At 56.9% G+C, this 17,876-nt stretch overlaps 1 protein-coding gene across 14 annotated transcripts in view; it reads left to right on the forward strand.

Annotated features, from left to right (window-relative positions):
* The window catches only part of WNK2 (WNK lysine deficient protein kinase 2), a 112,296-nt gene that overhangs the window by 76,097 nt on the left and 18,323 nt on the right, over positions 1 to 17,876 (forward strand). For 5 of the 14 annotated variants that reach the window (XM_066368391.1, XM_066368394.1, XM_066368392.1 and 2 more), the window contains 7 exons: positions 2,372 to 3,195; positions 6,090 to 6,147; positions 7,079 to 7,161; positions 7,264 to 7,955; positions 10,484 to 10,698; positions 11,601 to 11,789; positions 12,483 to 12,581. In XM_066368391.1, coding sequence (XP_066224488.1) covers positions 2,372 to 3,195; positions 6,090 to 6,147; positions 7,079 to 7,161; positions 7,264 to 7,955; positions 10,484 to 10,698; positions 11,601 to 11,789; positions 12,483 to 12,581 — 2,160 coding nt within the window. The remainder of the gene's footprint in view (positions 1 to 2,371; positions 3,196 to 6,089; positions 6,148 to 7,078; positions 7,162 to 7,263; positions 7,956 to 10,483; positions 10,699 to 11,600; positions 11,790 to 12,482; positions 12,582 to 17,876) is intronic. The other 9 variants (XM_066368398.1, XM_066368399.1, XM_066368403.1 and 6 more) reach the window with 3 other exon arrangements.

Genomic DNA, 17,876 nt, shown 5'->3' on the forward strand with positions numbered 1-17,876 from the left:
ACCCTGTGTGATCTCAATTATATGTAGAATCTGAAAAAAAAAGCTGAATTTAGAAACAAAGAGTGGAGTGGTGGTTGTCAGATGCACAGGTCAAAGGGGAAGGCTCTGACCATTTTTTTTTCTTATTTTTTTCCAAGTGAGAGGAGGGGAGATAGAGAGACAGACTCCCACATGTGCCCCAGCTGGGATTCACCCAGCAACCCCATCTGTGGCCGACACTCTGCCCATCTGGGGCCATGCACACAACTGTGCTATTTTTAGTGCCTGAGGCAGAGGCTCTACAGAGCCATCCTCAGTGCCCAGAGCCTATGTACTTGAACCAATCGAGCCATGGCTGCAGGAGGAGAAGAGAGAGAAGGAGAGAGAGAGAGAAGAGGGAGGGAAAGTGGTAGAGAAGAAGATGGTTGCTTCTCCTATATGCCCTGACTAGGAATTGACCCTGGGACATCCACACACTGGGCCAACGCTCTACCACTGAGCCAACTGGCCAGGACCTTGATAATTTCAGTAGATAGAAGAAAGTGTTTGATAAAATTCAACATTCATGAATGACTTTTTTATTTTTATAGTACAGTATGACTTTATTTAAATATCAAAACAAATGCAAAACCAAATTTGTTTCTCTATAGCTGCAGTAAAGCCAGAGGAAAGAGAGGAGATTGGAGAAGAGAACCAATATGGAGCTCCATTTGACTCATTTCGCTATTTTGCCATGAGCACACCCTCATGTATCATTTGTGTGTTTAAAAATTTTTTTTGGAATGGGAATATTTAGAATGATAATGGCTTCAGGAGACAGCATCTCTCTCCTAATTTTCTTGGCTAACATGTTAAAGCAAAACTCCATCCTGCTATTCTTACCCCTAAGTTCAACAGGTTTTACTAAAGAAATGCTCCTCAATTTGACATATGCCTTTGAGCTGTTCCAAAGCCCTGAAATAATTGTGGTTCTACAATAAGTATTTTGTCCAGTTTTATAGTTGTTTTGGGGGGAAGGATTCACCAATCATGCACCATCGCTGGAGCTAAATCATTTAATTTTTACTTGAGTTGATTTTTTTTCCCTGAGCCAATGTTTTCATGTTTATGGAGTCTGTATTATCTTCCCAGGGTTGCCATAACAAGGTGTCCCAAACTGGGTGACTTAAAACAACAGAAATGGATTTTCTCATAGTTACAGAAGCTAGAAGACTGAAATCAAGGTGTCGGCAATGCCTTGCTCCCTCTGAAGGCTCTAGGGGAGGGTCTGCCCTCTGCTTCTCTCTTGGCTGCTGGTGCTGTTGGCAATCCTTGGCATTCCTTGGCTTGTGGATTCATCATTCCAGTCTCTGCCTCTGTGGTTACATAGGGTTCTCCCTGTGTGTTTTCACATTGTCTTCCCTGTGTGTGTGTGTCCGTTAATGACTTTAAATAATAGGAACGTAGGTTTAAAAGTGAATTTGTAAATGGACAAAGGATTTTTATCTTAAAAACACTAGCAAATATTCTTAATTGGCGATATGGTGAATGATTTCTCTTTGAAGTGAAGACCAATATAAGAATGTATATCTACCCACTTACTCTTCAGTTTCCTACCTGAGGTCCTAGAGAGTGTAGTGTGGGGGTAAGACAGACAGGAGGAAGGGAGGAGGGGAGCAGGAAGGGAGGGAGAGGAGATAGGGAGAAAGAAATAATAGAAAGGGAGAAAGAACAGGATTGGAGAAGCCTGGGCCCGGCCTTCCACAGTGAATCTCTGTAGATGAGACCCACCATCATCCTCTTGTGCCTTCCAGGTGATTGCATCCTGCAGCCAAGTGTGAGAGAGTGCCCTGTCCACTTTTCTGAATATTTAAGGTGTCCTGGTGGTTGCCCAATAGCTTTATTTTTCATTGGAAGAAAATGCCATTCATTTCCAAACAAGGTTTTCTAAAGCAAATTTTTGTTTGTTTGAGGGTACCAACTGAAGGTATGCGCTTTTCTGTTATCTGTCCCAATGTTCACCATTCTTTAAGTGAAAATAAATACATAATTCATGCCATGTAGTAAGATGCTCAGAGCTGAACAATTATTCTGGTTTTTCAATGTAATTTCACGTTGGAGCTACATATAAGGTGATATTCCTTTTAACATGACTATTTTTTGTTAATTTGAACAGAATAAGATAACTGTCTTACTTTTCTAAGAAGCTCTTGCTATGAAATTATAATTATAATTCTTGCCAAGGAATAGTTCTGATAAAACTTTTCCTCCTTTGAAGTCGATGCATCAGAGAACAGGAGAGTAGTGAGTGGGGTGCTGCCAGCTCCCAGAGGGCATGCTTTTGGCCCAGGAAGTGCCAGGTAACTAGGACGAGAGGCAGCTGGCACAGAGGCACTGTTCCTGTTTCTTCTAGACCCAGCACCCTGTAAAGACCAGCTGTCCCTGAAGGACGAACCTGGTGTGCCAGCCAGTCTGCAACTTCTGAACCAAGCAGGCTCCAGGGACACCCCTGGGGTCACATCAGCCCCTTTGGTGCCATCCTCCCCTCCTGTGACTGCTGTGCCCCAGGATATGGCTGCACCAGCTGCCAGCCCCCAGCCAGAGCCAGCCAGGGGGGCTGCTATGCAGGCAGAGGGCCCAGTGACCTCTCAGGGGATGGCTAACGAGAGGGAGACCCCCCAGCCACGGGCAGAGCCTCATGATGCCCAACTTGCTACAGGGTCCCTGGGCACGGTCCAGAGGCCTTGCACCTCCCCTCCAGAGGCTCCCCATCACCCCACAAGTCTTGGGGAGCCTGCTTCAGCCAGGGAGGCTAGCACCCAGGTGGAGACCTTGCCAGCTCCAGCCTCTGCACCCAGTGCCTCTGGCGGGACCCCTCAGGCTGCCCTGGGCCAGTCCCTACCTCCACTCCCTAATACAGTGGGGGCTGTCAGCCTGGCTACTCCTCAGCTCCCAAGTCCTCCACTGGGGCCCACTACCCTCCCCCAGCCACTGTCAGCCTTGGAGTCAGATGGGGAAGGGCCGCCTCCCAGGGTGGGCTTCGTGGACAGCACCATCAAGAGCCTAGATGAGAAGCTGCGGACCCTGCTCTACCAGGAGCATGTGCCCACCTCCTCGGCCTCTGCCGGGACTCCTGTGGAGACAGGCAACCGAGACTTCACCCTGGAACCTCTGAGAGGTGATCAGCCCTACACAGAGGCTTCCAAGGGGGACCCAGCCCTGCCAGCCCAGCTTGTGGTGAGTCCTGGCTTTGCCCACAGGTGCTGTCTTGGGTCAGGGGTCTGGACGGGTGGGGGCCAACTCAAGTCCAGCCATGCAGGGCTGCCTTACCTCAACCCACTGTCCTGCTTTCTGAGACTCACCTCTGAGCCCAGCCTACTAAATATGTTTTGCAACAAGTGGCCTGTTAGGGGAAGTGGAGGTGTGTGTAGGGTCAGGACCCAGATAGTACTAGCTGTTGTGTGTGGAGCAACAGGGAGGAGGAGCAGCCCTGGGCTGAGGGAGAGGGGGGAGTGACGGGGAGGAGCAGCCCTGGGTGAGGGAGAGGGAGGAGTGATGGGGGTAGGAGCAGCCCTGGGTGAGGGAGAGGGAGGAGTGATGGGGGTAGGAGCAGCCCTGGGTGGGGGAGAGTGGGGAGTGATGGGGGTAGGAGCAGCCCTGGGTGAGGGAGAGGGAGGAGTGATGGGGGGAGAGTGGGGAGTGATGGGGGTAGGAGCAGCCCTGGGTGAGGGAGAGGGAGGAGTGATGGGGGTAGGAGCAGCCCTGGGTGAGGGAGAGTGGGGAGTGATGGGGGTAGGAGCAGCCCTGGGTGGGGGGGAGTGGGGAGTGATGGGGGTAGGAGCAGCCCTGGGTGAGGGAGAGTGGGGAGTGATGGGGGTAGGAGCAGCCCTGGGTGAGGGAGAGGGAGGAGTGATGGGGGTAGGAGCAGCCCTGGGTGAGGGAGAGGGAGGAGTGATGGGGGTAGGAGCAGCCCTGGGTGAGGGAGAGTGGGGAGTAATGGGGGTAGGAGCAGCCCTGGGTGGGGGGGAGTGGGGAGTGATGGGGGTAGGAGCAGCCCTGGGTGAGGGAGAGTGGGGAGTGATGGGGGTAGGAGCAGCCCTGGGTGAGGGAGAGGGAGGAGTGATGGGGGTAGGAGCAGCCCTGGGTGAGGGAGAGGGAGGAGTGATGGGGGTAGGAGCAGCCCTGGGTGAGGGAGAGTGGGGAGTGATGGGGGTAGGAGCAGCCCTGGGTGAGGGAGAGGGAGGAGTGATGGGGGTAGGAGCAGCCCTGGGTGAGGGAGAGTGGGGAGTGATGGGGGGAGAGTGGGGAGTGATGGGGGTAGGAGCAGCCCTGGGTGAGGGAGAGTGGGGAGTGATGGGGGTAGGAGCAGCCCTGGGTGAGGGAGAGTGGGGAGTGATGGGGGTAGGAGCAGCCCTGGGTGGGGGGGAGTGGGGAGTGATGGGGGTAGGAGCAGCCCTGGGTGAGGGAGAGGGAGGAGTGACGGGGAGGAGCAGCCCTGGGTGAGGGAGAGTGGGGAGTGATGGGGGGAGAGTGGGGAGTGATGGGGGTAGGAGCAGCCCTGGGTGGGGGAGAGTGGGGAGTGATGGGGGTAGGAGCAGCCCTGGGTGAGGGAGAGGGGGGAGTGATGGGGGGAGGAGCAGCCCTGGGTGAGGGAAAGGGAGGAGTGATGGGGGTAGGAGCAGCCCTGGGTGAGGGAGAGTGGGGAGTGATGGGGGGAGAGTGGGGAGTGATGGGGGTAGGAGCAGCCCTGGGTGGGGGAGAGTGGGGAGTGATGGGGGAGGAGCAGCCCTGGGTGAGGGAGAGGGGGGAGTGATGGGGGTAGGAGCAGCCCTGGGTGAGGGAGAGGGGGGAGTGATGGGGGTAGGAGCAGCCCTGGGTGAGGGAGAGGGAGGAGTGATGGGGGGAGAGTGGGGAGTGATGGGGGTAGGAGCAGCCCTGGGTGAGGGAGAGTGGGGAGTGATGGGGGTAGGAGCAGCCCTGGGTGAGGGAGAGTGGGGAGTGATGGGGGTAGGAGCAGCCCTGGGTGAGGGAGAGGGAGGAGTGACAGGGAGGAGCAGCCCTGGGTGAGGGAGAGGGAGGAGTGATGGGGGTAGGAGCAGCCCTGGGTGAGGGAGAGGGAGGAGTGATGGGGGTAGGAGCAGCCCTGGGTGAGGGAGAGTGGGGAGTGATGGGGGGAGAGTGGGGAGTGATGGGGAGGAGCAGCCCTGGGTGAGGGAGAGTGGGGAGTGATGGGGGGAGAGTGGGGAGTGATGGGGGTAGGAGCAGCCCTGGGTGAGGGAGAGTGGGGAGTGATGGGGGTAGGAGCAGCCCTGGGTGAGGGAGAGGGGGGAGTGATGGGGGTAGGAGCAGCCCTGGGTGAGGGAGAGGGAGGAGTGATGGGGGGAGAGTGGGGAGTGATGGGGGTAGGAGCAGCCCTGGGTGAGGGAGAGTGGGGAGTGATGGGGGTAGGAGCAGCCCTGGGTGAGGGAGAGTGGGGAGTGATGGGGGTAGGAGCAGCCCTGGGTGAGGGAGAGTGGGGAGTGATGGGGGTAGGAGCAGCCCTGGGTGAGGGAGAGTGGGGAGTGATGGGGGTAGGAGCAGCCCTGGGTGAGGGAGAGGGAGGAGTGATGGGGGTAGGAGCAGCCCTGGGTGGGGGAGAGTGGGGAGTGATGGGGGAGGAGCAGCCCTGGGTGAGGGAGAGTGGGGAGTGATGGGGGTAGGAGCAGCCCTGGGTGAGGGAGAGGGAGGAGTGATGGGGGTAGGAGCAGCCCTGGGTGAGGGAGAGGGAGGAGTGATGGGGGAGGAGCAGCCCTGGGTGAGGGAGAGTGGGGAGTGATGGGGGTAGGAGCAGCCCTGGGTGAGGGAGAGTGGGGAGTGATGGGGGAGGAGCAGCCCTGGGTGAGGGAGAGTGGGGAGTGATGGGGGGAGAGTGGGGAGTGACGGGGAGGAGCAGCCCTGGGTGAGGGAGAGGGAGGAGTGATGGGGGTAGGAGCAGCCCTGGGTGAGGGAGAGTGGGGAGTGATGGGGGGAGAGTGGGGAGTGATGGGGGGAGAGTGGGGAGTGAGTGGGGAGGAGGAGCAGATCTGCAGGTCAGCCTCAGACATGTCAGCAAGTGGTGTACTTGACTCTTTCCTTTCTGTTTCTCCCTCCAGTTGGACAAGTCAGAACCAGCGACTACATTGGAGCAGGCCATTTCCTCACCAATGACAGGTGAGTAGCCCCAGCCCACTGTCCCTGTGCCCAGTGCATGCGAGATGCCCCATCTTTTCCTGCTTCAGAGCGCTCTGCCACCCCACCCCCATCCACTATATCCTGGGTGGGAACTAGACGTGGCAGAGTCCACCCTGCCGCCTTAGGGTGTGTGTACACGCAAGGACAGCAAGTCCACGGCCTGTGGAAGTGGATGCCAGCCCCTCCCCGCAGCCTGGCTGCAGGCTCCTTCAGCCCCTCCTGCCGCACTGCAGCACGTCAGCCCCACGCGGGGACATGCACAGCTCTGCCTGCCCATGGCTGTCTTGTGCCGTGAGGGTCTCAGCAGGCCCGTCTCCCACAGCTCAGCCCCTCCTGTTCTCATTCACTCTTCACAGCAGTTCTGGGAAAGTGGGTCAGAAATATTATGCTGTGTTTCCGTTATGTAGATGGGGAAACTGAGGCAGCCTTGGATGCCATTGGCCTTCCCTAGACATGCGCAGCAGGGCTAGGAATCAGCCCTGTTGATGTGCTTCTTCCAGGACCACATGAGACCTGTTTATCCTCAGAATATGTTAGGGAGAGATAGGGTGATGCCGTCAGATGATAGAGATGACAGGTGAGACAGGGTGACAGCATCAGATATGTAGAGGTGACAAGTGAGACAAGGTGACAGCATCAGGTATGTAGAGGTGACAGGTGAGACAGGTGACAGACACCATCAGGTGTGTGAGGGTCTGGAGCATGTGCCTACAGGGATCCGAGTGGTATTGGGCTGACACCTTCCCCTTTCACCGGGTTCTAGAGTGTCTCCTGGGAAGCTGGCTGGGGGGCGGTTAGAATGGCTTCTCGCTGTGGGTCCCTTTCCCTCCCACCGGGATTTAGCTGGCCTCGGGCCATTCCTGCCTTGTCCGAGGCACCAGCCCAAGTAATGGTTTTAATGTTCCTACAGCAGCAGCATCCTTGAGCGAGGCTCTGGCCTCTGATGGAGGAAGGGCAGCCTCAGGTTCACCTGCAGCACCGGGTGCCCCACAGGTAGGTAGTTCTCTGCCATGAGACAATGAGATACTTAGCTGGTCGGAGTTTGCTCTCTGCTGGTGTTTGCGTGGAATCTCTTCCTTTCCTCTGTTTCCCAAGGATGCCCTGGCCTCTGCCATCCCCGCACATCGGGAGCTCACAGACCAGAGCGGCGGGGCCCCCGGGGAAACCTCGGCCGAGCCCATGCAGCGCTGTCCCAGGACGTTGACCGAGGGCGGTCAGGCCGTCCGTCCCCAGACTCGTGGCACCCTGTCTGCGGGGTCTCCTCGGAAGCAGCCAGGGCAGCAGGATGGCAGCTCGCCAGCCAAAACTGTGGGCCGGTTCTCTGTGGTCAGCACGCAGGATGAGTGGACGCTCGCTTCTCCACACAGCCTGCGGTACTCGGCCCCGCCTGACGTGTACCTGGAGGAGGGGCCCCACACCCCTGAGGTGAAGCTGACCCTGCGGCGCGTGCAGACGGCCTCCTCTATTGAGGTCTGCCCCGGAGAGCCCGTGTCCAGTGACTCTGGGGACGAGTGCCCCCGCAGGAGGCCGCCCCTGCTGAAGCAAGGCTCCCTGCCTGGCAGTGGTGGCAGTGTGGCCAGTGACTTTGTGAAGAAGGCCACTGCCTTTCTGCACAGGTCCTCAAGGGCTGGCTCCCCTTGCCCGGAGACACCCAGCAGAATGGGTGTGAAGGTTCCCACCATCAGCGTGACCTCTTTCCACTCCCAGTCGTCTTACATCAGCAGTGACAATGATTCGGAGATTGAGGATGCTGACATCAGGAAGGAGCTGCAGAGTCTGCGAGAGAAGTAGGTCCTGTGGCACGGTGGCCGGCTGGTGGCTGGAATGGGGGACCAGGCCACAATGTCGGGGTGCAGTTGCCAGCTGAGGTCCAGGTTCCTCCATGTGCACTTGGAGCTTGGACCAGGTGATGGGGCTGGGGCAGTTGTTACCGCCACCTGTTGGCGTGGTCCCTAGTCTTGGTCCTGTGCCTCTGCACTTCCTGTGACCCTCAATAGGACAGCCCCTGTGTTGCTCAGACCCCCTGCCCCTACCTGTGGTCAGGGTGTCTGAGACTCAGCTGCCCCTCAAGTTTCCTTCTCGGCAGGAGGGAGCACAGTGCAGTTACTTGGGTGGGGAAGGAATGGCTGTGGGCCCAGAGTTCTCCCAGTGGACCTGAAAACTACCCCTCTGGAGCACCTCCTCTCTCCCACTCCTTCCTTCACTGGTTGGCTAGGGCTGTGCCTGCTGGGAGGGGTGGGAGACCTTGCCCATGGGCCCCACCCTGAACCCTGTCCCTCCTGCCCCCCAGCCCTTGGGGGACTGGCCCCACCTCTTTGCTCCCCACCCCCTATCCCAGCTGTGAGAGGTCAGGACCAGCCCTGGGCACCCGATACCTGTAGCTCCCTCCCCTAGACATGAACAGCCACTGAGGGTTCCATCCAGGTATGTGGTGTCAAGGAGGCACAGGGGTGCAGGGGAGGGGCACATCTGTGCTCAGGGTGTCGCCCTGTAAGCCCTTAGTCAGCAGGAAAAAAACAGGATAAGGGAGCCCAGAGGCAGCCACCCTCCACTGTGAGGGGAGCTGTGGAGGAAGGGGGAGGTCTGGGTGCAAGACAATCAGGGAGAAGCTTCTGTGCGCTCTGAGGGGCCTGGAGGTGAAGGGGAAGGGTCTGACGCTGAGGGCTCCTGCAGCCTTGGGAGAGAGTGGGGCCTGGTGGTGAGGAAGTTGAGGGGGCGGTGGGGAAGGGAGAGAGGAAGAAGCACCTCAAAGGAGCCTGAGAAAGGGGAAATCAAGGATATTAAGTGCTGGCCCTCTGGCCTGATGAGCAGAGGCAGATTAGGGTCGGTTGAGGCCCTGGGCGCAGAAGAAAATATTGGGCCTTTTATATAAAAGATAAAGGCAAAATAAAAATACATTAAATAAATAAAAAATATTATGTATTATGAGTGTTAAAATTGCCCATGTGAAACCAAACTTCGTGTCATTAGAAAAAAGTATAAAGTTAGGGTTTTGCGGGGCCCTTCAGAAGTCGGGGCCCAGGCTGCACGCCCGGTGCATCCGCTGTTAAGTCCGCCTCTGCTGTTGAGACAGCGGAGGACCCCAGTGGAAAGGGGAGAACATTTAGAAGGGGGTGGGGTTTGGCCTTGAATTGAGGGCATGGGGATGGGTGGCTGCCAGATACATGGTAGCGTGTCAGACCCCCTCGTCACTGTTGGGGACACGGGTGCCTGCCCCCGCCCAGCATTTGCAGTTCTTAGAACCCCTAGGAGCCCCATAGTTGGAGAGGCCCGCTACAGCTCCTGGTGGAAGGAAAGAGTGGCCTCTGGGGCAGGAGTTTCAGAGCGGGGTCTCTCCCAAGTTCTAAATCAAACGCTCCCCAGCTGACCAGGCATCCCTCCCTCACTCCAGCCAGCTTCCACCTCAAAACATCACACCCTGTGAGAAGCTAATCTGATGCTCTAGCAGTTTTTTGTTTAGATCTTCCTGTCCAACCGAGGCAAACAGCTCAGCTGTTTCCCCACCACACAGGAAGGAGGTGGGCCTAGAGGGAGGCTGAGGGGCTGAGCCTCTGGCTGGGTGGCTAGGACCTGTGAGATACAGCTGAGGGGATGGTGTCTGGCCCAGTGCCACCCAGGGTGCAGGAGGGAGGGCGGGTGGGCAAGGAAAGTAGCCGGGGCTCAGCTTAGGAGTCCTGGAGGAGGCTGGCATCGCCTGGCCCTTGCTGGCTTGTCGTAGAAACGGCCTTTGCCCACAGCCAGTGCTTCCACCCGTGTGGCTTGTTGGCCCAGATCGGTGGCCCACGGGTGGTGTTGCCTGAGCTGGGCCTCAGGTCCCTGGCTGACAACACAACTTGCAGTTCCCAGCATTCCCTCACCTGAGACACCTGTGGTGCTCTCTTCCTTTGTGTGGAGGGAGTAACACCTGATAGACCGAGGCAGCCCTCAGTTCTGAGCACTGATTGTTTTCCTCCGCCTGTGTTTATATGCAGGGTTAGTATTGTGAACAGAAATGTGTGAAGTTGCCCCCCCCCCCCCAAACATAACAAAACTGAAAAGTGGGTGTTATGAGCCTGGATGGAAGAGTTGGGTTTTCTTAGGCTGGCCTTCTGCAGTTTTGTGTCGTTGGATGTTGATGCCATGGGCCCCCAGTGATGCCCACCTGGTTTAAGTATAAATAGACAGATGCTTAAATAAATGCCCCCTTGTCCCCATTTGCCCAGCTGGCCTGTGGGCTGCATGCCTCATCTTCATGTCTGCCTCGGGTTCTCTGGAGGGGCTGAATAGGGTGGAAATAGCCAGGAGGCCCACTAACCCTCCCTCTCTCCTCCTGCAGGCATCTGAAGGAGATCTCAGAGCTGCAGAGCCAGCAGAAGCAAGAGATTGAAGCCCTGTACCGCCGCCTGGGCAAGACGCTGCCCCCCAACCTGGGGCTTTTCCATACAGCGCCCCCCGCTGGCCGCCGGAGGAAGACCAGCAAGAGCAAGCTGAAGGCTGGGAAGTTGCTGAATCCGGTGGTGCAGCAGCTCAAGGTCGTGGCCTCCAGTACAGGTCGGCCCTGTGCCCTCCTGGCTACCCTTGGGAGAGGGCAGGCTGGTTGCTGGGCAGATGGGAGGCAAGCACCCAGACCTGGAAGAGCACTTCTTGACTCTCCTTTAGAGGGAGAGGGGGAGCCTTTGTGGGCTGTGGTGGGGTGGGGGTGGGGGGGCTCCGGCCCATGAGAGAACTGTGAGTGGGCAGGTCTATGAGTGGGCAGCCACCTGTGAGCTGCAGTGTGTGAGGGAGGAGGAGGAGGCCCAGGGTCTCCAGAGCTGGGAGCTGGTCTTCCCCATTGGTACCTTACTGCAGGATGCTGCCTGGGACAGGGCTGTTCCCTCTGGCCCAGTTTCTCAGACATGTGTCACCTGCTGACAATGGGGGTTGAGCAGCTGCCTTGGGGGAGGTGAAGGGTGTGAGGACCCCAGGCCTTAACCACACCCCCAGGCGCTGAGTGTTCATGCTGACCCCAAGCTCCCGCACTCCTGGGTGGAGACCCACTGAGTTGAAATCCTCAGTGGCACCAGGTGGGAAACCGGCCATGAGCTGACCGCAAGCCTTCCCTCTTTATGTTGCATATAACCTGCAGAGCACAGGCCCGCGAATTGCAAGAATTACATATGCACATTCCATGCCCGCTCTTAAAGCGAATGGGAGACTAGTTAGAGTGAGGAGGAAATTTACGGGCTTACTTGGAGCCCCGGTGTGCACAACACTGTCGACTGGTGGAGACTCTGGCTGTTTTCTTTTAATCTCCCCAACACTCCCACAGGGGTAACCCAGCCACGCACCCATCGCCTCAGGGACTCAGTTTCTCCACGGTCACCCAGCAAAGAGCAGGGAAGGCAGATGCACCCTGCGCTGGCTGGTCTGTCCTGCAGCGCCTTATAGTACCTGTACCCCTTCTCCCCACCCAGGTCATTTGTCAGACTGCAGCAAAGCCCCTCCTGCTAAGGACCCTACCAAAGCCGGGGCGGGGCCCGCAGCAGCATCAGACCCGTGTGGGAAGGCAGTTCAGACCCAGCAGCCTTGCTCCGTTCGGGCCTCCTTGTCTGCAGACATCTGCTCCGGCTTAGCCAGTGATGGAGGCGGAGCACATGGCCCAGGTGATTCCCAGCTTGCCCGTCTCTGAGCATGTGCTAGCCAAGTAGGGCCTGTGTGGTGTAGAGGGGATGTGAGCTGTGGCCAAGGCCACTGACAGCTTCGTTCAGAAGTAATCCTAGAGGTAGCCTTTGAATGAAAAGAGTGGATGGCCCACCTGTCACAGTCCTGCTGTAAGTGGCTCAGAGGGAGGCGTGCTTGGCTAGAGCAACCTCGGGAGGGCACCAGTACCACAGAGAGGTCAGACGTCGCTGTGTCTGCCACGTGGTCTGTGCCGGGTCTCAGGCCCGCTCTGCCCTGCCCTGTTTCCCGATGGGACAGGGGTTCAGAAGGGCCGATGGGGGGACCAGGGCACAGCTCTTAAGCTGGGAGTTTGGCCTTGAAGAGGAATTGCCGTGGACACAGCAGTTGTGCGATGAGGTGCTTCACCTGCGCCATCTCTGTCCAGAGACGTGGTGACCGCTGCCGCGTCCGGTCCCCCACACTGCCCCGCACGCTCTCCTGGGGTCCGCTTCTCTTCCGCTCCAATGCTTCCTCCTTTCCATTATGTGGTCAGTGGCTGTGGTCCTCTGGGCTGGGCTAGGTACGGCCGTGGATGCTAAGTGGCGAGGCTGAAGTGGCTGGTGGTGTAGGAGGAAGCCCGGAGACTGTACTTGATGCCTGTCTCTTTGTTTTCTTCCCTCTATATTCATTTGCAGGCTGGACGGTTTACCACCCAACGTCTGAGAGAGTGACCTATAAGTCTAGTAGCAAACCTCGCGCTCGATTCCTCAGTGGACCCGTGTCTGTGTCCATCTGTCTGTATTTGTTCTTTTGTATTTTATCACCTCCTGGCCCTTGGTTTCTCCCCCTCCCTCTCCCTGTCTTCATTACCTTCCATACATTTTGTAGGATGCCTCCCCCACCCCGTTGAACTCACTTTACTTAATATGAAAACGGAGCCCTGTCCGTACCCACCCATCTGGCCCCAGAAAGCACTAGTGCATGCGCTCGGCTCCTGCCCGGGCACCAAGAAGCATGTGCTGTGGCCTGCCCACTCCCAGCCTCAGCGCCCCGCCCCCAGGTCCCCAAGGTCACTTTTTTTCTGTAAGTGTTGGATGTACTTTTATTTCTGCTGTGGCAAATGTACACGTCCACTGTCCCCGGTTCCAGCTGCAGACAAAAGACAACCCCGGCCTTCTCTACATGCATGACGTGTTCCACATGGGTCTGGACTTTGAAGTCATGCATGTCTTGAGCCAAGACAGTGCTAGAAGGTCACTGGAGGGTGTCACGTCTCTACAAGGGCTGCATCCCCAACATCCAATGCTGTCCGCCCTTCGCCCGCTCCCTGCATGAGGAATTGCTGAGACACGCTCCGGCTAGGACAGCCCGGTCCCTCTCTGTCCACTGCTCAGCTCAGCACCTCCCAGACCCAGGAGCGCTGACCGCCAGCCTCCTGCCACGCTCCCTGGCTGGGCCCGGCCCCTCCTGGTTTCCTCTCTAGCTCCTGCACTTTACTTGGTGTGTTTCCCTCTCATCTCAGGGACCTTCGAGATGAAGTCAATTATGCAGTTCTGCAAAGTCCTGAGAGACCAAAACTCAGTCCCAGTTGTCCTCAGAGTCCCTGGAAATGCTGTCCTAGTCCCCGGGGCTCCTGCTCAGGGTGTACCTGCTCAGGGCCATCCAAAATTATTTGTATCCCTCAGATGGATTGACAAATGAATCGAAAGCTGTGGGCTTTTCGGGTTTTTGTATTTTTAAAACAGAAAAATGAAGCTTTTTACCATTTGGATTGGACATGCTGGTTTGGGGCATGTGGCTTTTTGCTTGTACAATAAAGATACATTGTGCTTGTTGGGACCTAAGGCCACTTCCACGGGAAACGTAGTATGCCCCCTAGAGGACCCATGGCATCCTCCCCTGGCAGACAGGCAGGACAAGTTGGAGGCCTGGGAGCAGGTAGAAACGCCCAGGGACCAGCTCCCAGTTCATTCGGTGTTCCTCTTCTGCCTGTGTGCGTGGCTATCGCCCAGGAAGTTGTGGTGTAAGGGTACCTGGACCTCCAGGTGTCTCACGCTCAGATGTGTGACTGTGTCTCTGTTAGGAGGGCTGCTGACCATACGCGGGAAGCACATTAGAGCAGGGGGTAGTTTTCCCAGGGCACTGGGGGTCAAAACCTGTGAGTAAGCAGCAACCATGCATACTTCTCAGGTCACCACCACCTGACCTTTTCAGCTACCTGGTTCTGCTTTTATTTTAGGGCTGTCTTCCTATTCACTATTACTTATTGTTGCTACATAAAAGGAAGATTTGAGGAATGACAGGGACAAAGAGATTAAGTTTTGCTTCTGTCCTGGCCTGGAGGGAAGGAACGAGTGGGGCGCAGCTCAGTGGCAGATGGGGGGCCTGGCCCAGGCCGGTTGGTTTTCGGTGGTGGCACACGCTGGCCTGGTAGGCCTTGTTTCCTCTGATGCTGTGAAAGTGATGATTCCACTACTCTCACGGCCCAGTTATAAATATTTTCAGGCATGTCTTGGCTTAGTTCCTAGTCTTTTCAGGCCGTGATTGTGGCCCCTGCATGCTCTGAGGTTGCTAGGGAGTGCTTGGCCTGCCCTGGGCCCTCTTGTCTGCAGCCGCAAGGACAGAGTGTGTGTAAAGACTTGACCCCCCCCCCCCCACCCCACCCCCACCCCCCCGCACACACTCTGTTTTTTCAGTACTGGTATCCACTGTGCCGGCCCTCTGGGCTTCTGCTGGAGCCATTGTCTGCTTGTTCCTGGGTGACCAAGGAGCACGGACCTGTGAAAGACTAGGGATGTTCAGAGATGGTCTGGGAGGGCTAAGGGGTTGGCCACGTGGCAAGGAGGAAGCCAGAGCTGGAGTGCAGGGTAGCTGGCCCAGCCCAAGCTGGGGATAATGCCGAGAAAGGGTTTCAGTTCCCTGTCCTGAATGGAGGAGGAGGCAGGCTCTGGGAAATTAAAATCTGTGTAGAAAGCATTGAAGCACAGGGGATCTCAGCTTCCCTGAAACCCAGAGAAGATTAGAGGTCAGAGATGGGTGGTGGTATGGGGGGGGGGGGGGGCGGGGACGGGACTGTAGGCAGCTCCAGGGGACCAGGAGGTGATGCCATGTGAGAGAGACCACCAGGTTCAGGGAGTAGAGGGTGGGGCAGTCACAGCCTTGGCACCTCAGGGTGGGCAACCCAGTCAGGCCTGCTTTCAGGTGGGCAGGTCCCTAGGGGAGGGCTGAAGCCCAAGGCAGGCAGACCCTGCATGCAGTCCCTGAAGCTGCTGCCCATCAGGCAGGACCCCTCTTGCACTGGTGAACGGTTTGGGACACCTGGGCTTGGCTTGCTGAAGTGTTGGTTAGAAGTTGTCATCGGACCTGCTGACCCTCCCTGTCCCTGGCTGTCCTTGATTGGGGCAGGGCTGTCGTGAACCAGCGGGGCAAATAATTTTGCAGGTCTAGAGTGGGAACTGTGGAGAATTGAGAAAAAAAGAGAAAAAAGGATGGGATTGGGAGGTCTCTGCAGGCTTTTCCTACAGGAGCTGCTTGCATTCCCAAAAAGCTTTATTTTTATAGTGCAAAGCAGAGTTATTTTACACAACAAAAGAAAGCTTAGATACAAAGTCACACCTCTGAGCTACATCAGGAATTCTTCAGAGCTGCATTAGGAAATCTCCCCAGTGCAGAAAACCCTCCGCCAAGCATATGGGTAAAAAGAAAACTGCCTTTAGCAACTTAAGCAAGTGAGGTGAGGGGATGAGACGAGTAGAAATACTCAGCTTCATAGCCAATATGGAGTTGTGGGGAAGAGCTTACGTTTGGCTAAGTCTTAAACTGTGAGGGCTTTGCCAGCTTGCAGTCTCCCACACAGGGCCCATGTCCTCCAGGACCCCTCTGTACACACAGAGCCATTGTGTTTTTTCTCTTATGTCCTTGACAACATACCTGGCACCTGTGCTGCAGCAAGTTTGTCCCTGGGACCCCCGCTGTAGCCACTGTGCAGCCCCCAGACCCTGCCCTCACCTCTTCCCTCCCTCCCTGTAGAGACCCTCTGTGGTGGGTGTGGGAGAGGGCCTAGGGCCAGGAGAGGGTGCCCAGGGAGGAAGACCCACCCACGCAGCCCCCCACCACACCTTAGCCCACCCAGGCCGCATCGGTGAGCCGCTCACACCATGGGCTGTCTGAAGGGCTGGCCCTATGCTCCGGGGCCTGTGCAGCCGCTCACACCATGGGCTGTCTGAAGGACTGGCCCTATGCTCCGGGGCCTGTGCAGCCCAGGCAGTAACACTCAGCGTGCAGTCAGTCACCCTAGGGTAGACCTGAGGCTGACTTCCCAGTTCCTGCTTCATGGGCCTGTTTTGGCATTTTCCTCACCTAGAGAACGTGGTGGTTCATGACATAGACACCCAGAGCAGCGCTTCCGTGCTGTCTGCCTGTTTCCTTCTCTGTGCCAGAACCAGTACCTGGTTAGTGCCACTGTCACGGTCAGACTGACCCATGGGAGATGGGCCTCTTGTCATGGGGGTAGGGAGCCCTGGCGGGTCTGCGTGGGGCTGTGTCCCTGCAGTTCCACCTGACCTTCGTTAGTATTTGAACACTGATAAACAGCAAGTGTGGGGATGCCGCAGGGCCAGGCCCACTTTTTTAAAGCAATATTTCCCCATCAGTCACCCTCAAATTCAAGGCGAGGTGACCTGGCAGCCAGGCAATGGTCTGGGTGGGTGGGTAGCTGGTGCCCAGCAGGCTGGCTGTCTACACGAGGAGCCAGAGAGAATGTGGAGCCGAGTGGCATGGGGGCCTTGCCTCACTGCAGGCTGAGGCGCTGTCTCAGACCCCTGCTCTGCCCACGAGGGCAGAGGCTGGTTGTGCCATGGGGCATGCCTGCAGACATGGCCACACATCAACAAGCCGCTAGGCCAGGGGTCCCCAAACTACGGCCTGTGGGCCACATGCGGCCCCCTGAGGCCATTTATCCGGCCCCCACCGCACTTCCGGAGGGGTACCTCTTTCATTGGTGGTCAGTGAGAGGAGCATAGTTCCCATTGAAATACTGGTCAGTTTGTTGATTTAAATTTACTTGTTCTTTATTTTAAATGTTATATTTGTTCCCGTTTTGTTTTTTTACTTTAAAATAAGATATGTGCAGTGTGCATAGGGATTTGTTAATAGTTTTTTTTTATAGTCCGGCCCTCCAGTGGTCTGAGGGACAGTGAACTGGCCCCCTGTGTAAAAAGTTTAGGGACCCCTGCGCTAGGCCATCCTATGTGCTGCACTTCCACAGCCTGGGAAGAACAGGGTTTCTGCCCAACATGGACACTTCCTCGAGTAGGTCTGGGGCCTGGAACCTGGCTTCTTTCTTCCCAGGGCCTTGGCCAAGGAGAGTCCTACAGGCAAGACCCCCCCCCCCCCTCCCCAGCACTTCTACCAGGAACAGATAGGTCTGGCCGGCTTCTGCTGAGCCCTTTGGTTTTTATTTGCATGTAAGAGATCCCAGCAGAACATCAGCTCCCTCTCCAAATCAGCCTCAGAAATACACAGGGTGAACGAAAATAAGAATGACTGAATTTGAGCCCGGTGCACATAAGTGTTCCCCAAGTTGCCTCGGTTGACCTTTGCCCCCTGCCCACGCCCTCCAGGGGGCAGTAGCATGGTTGTGTGCAGGGCATTCTGCTCCTGGTAAGGGGCTGTGGGTGGGAATACAGACCCTCCGTGCTAGTGCAGTCTTGCTGAATGACCTTGGGGATGCCTGAGCCGTCCTTGCCTGGCCCTCCTCTGCCTGCCGTCAGGAAGTCTGGGTTAGCCGGGGCGGAAGCCCCTCCTGGACAGCTCATTCTCTCTCCAGTTGAACACAGCCTGTCCAGGCTTGCCAGGTACTCAAGTCAGCGTATTGCCTGTTGGTCAGCACAGACAAACTCCAGGGATCACAGGGTCCAGCAGCCCTTAGTGGGGGGTCCAGTGACAAGGAGGCCTCGCCCTGTCCTGGTGGGTGGGAGTACCAGATGAGGCCAAGAACAGCGAAGCATCATGGTCTGCTCTGCCTCTCACCTCCCTAGATAGGACTCCTTCATGCCCACTACTGGCCTAGTCAGGGCAGCAGTCTGAGA

The sequence above is a fragment of the Saccopteryx leptura genome, chromosome 2 (assembly GCF_036850995.1).
Source record: "Saccopteryx leptura isolate mSacLep1 chromosome 2, mSacLep1_pri_phased_curated, whole genome shotgun sequence".
In the NCBI taxonomy this organism is placed as follows: domain Eukaryota; kingdom Metazoa; phylum Chordata; class Mammalia; order Chiroptera; family Emballonuridae; genus Saccopteryx; species Saccopteryx leptura.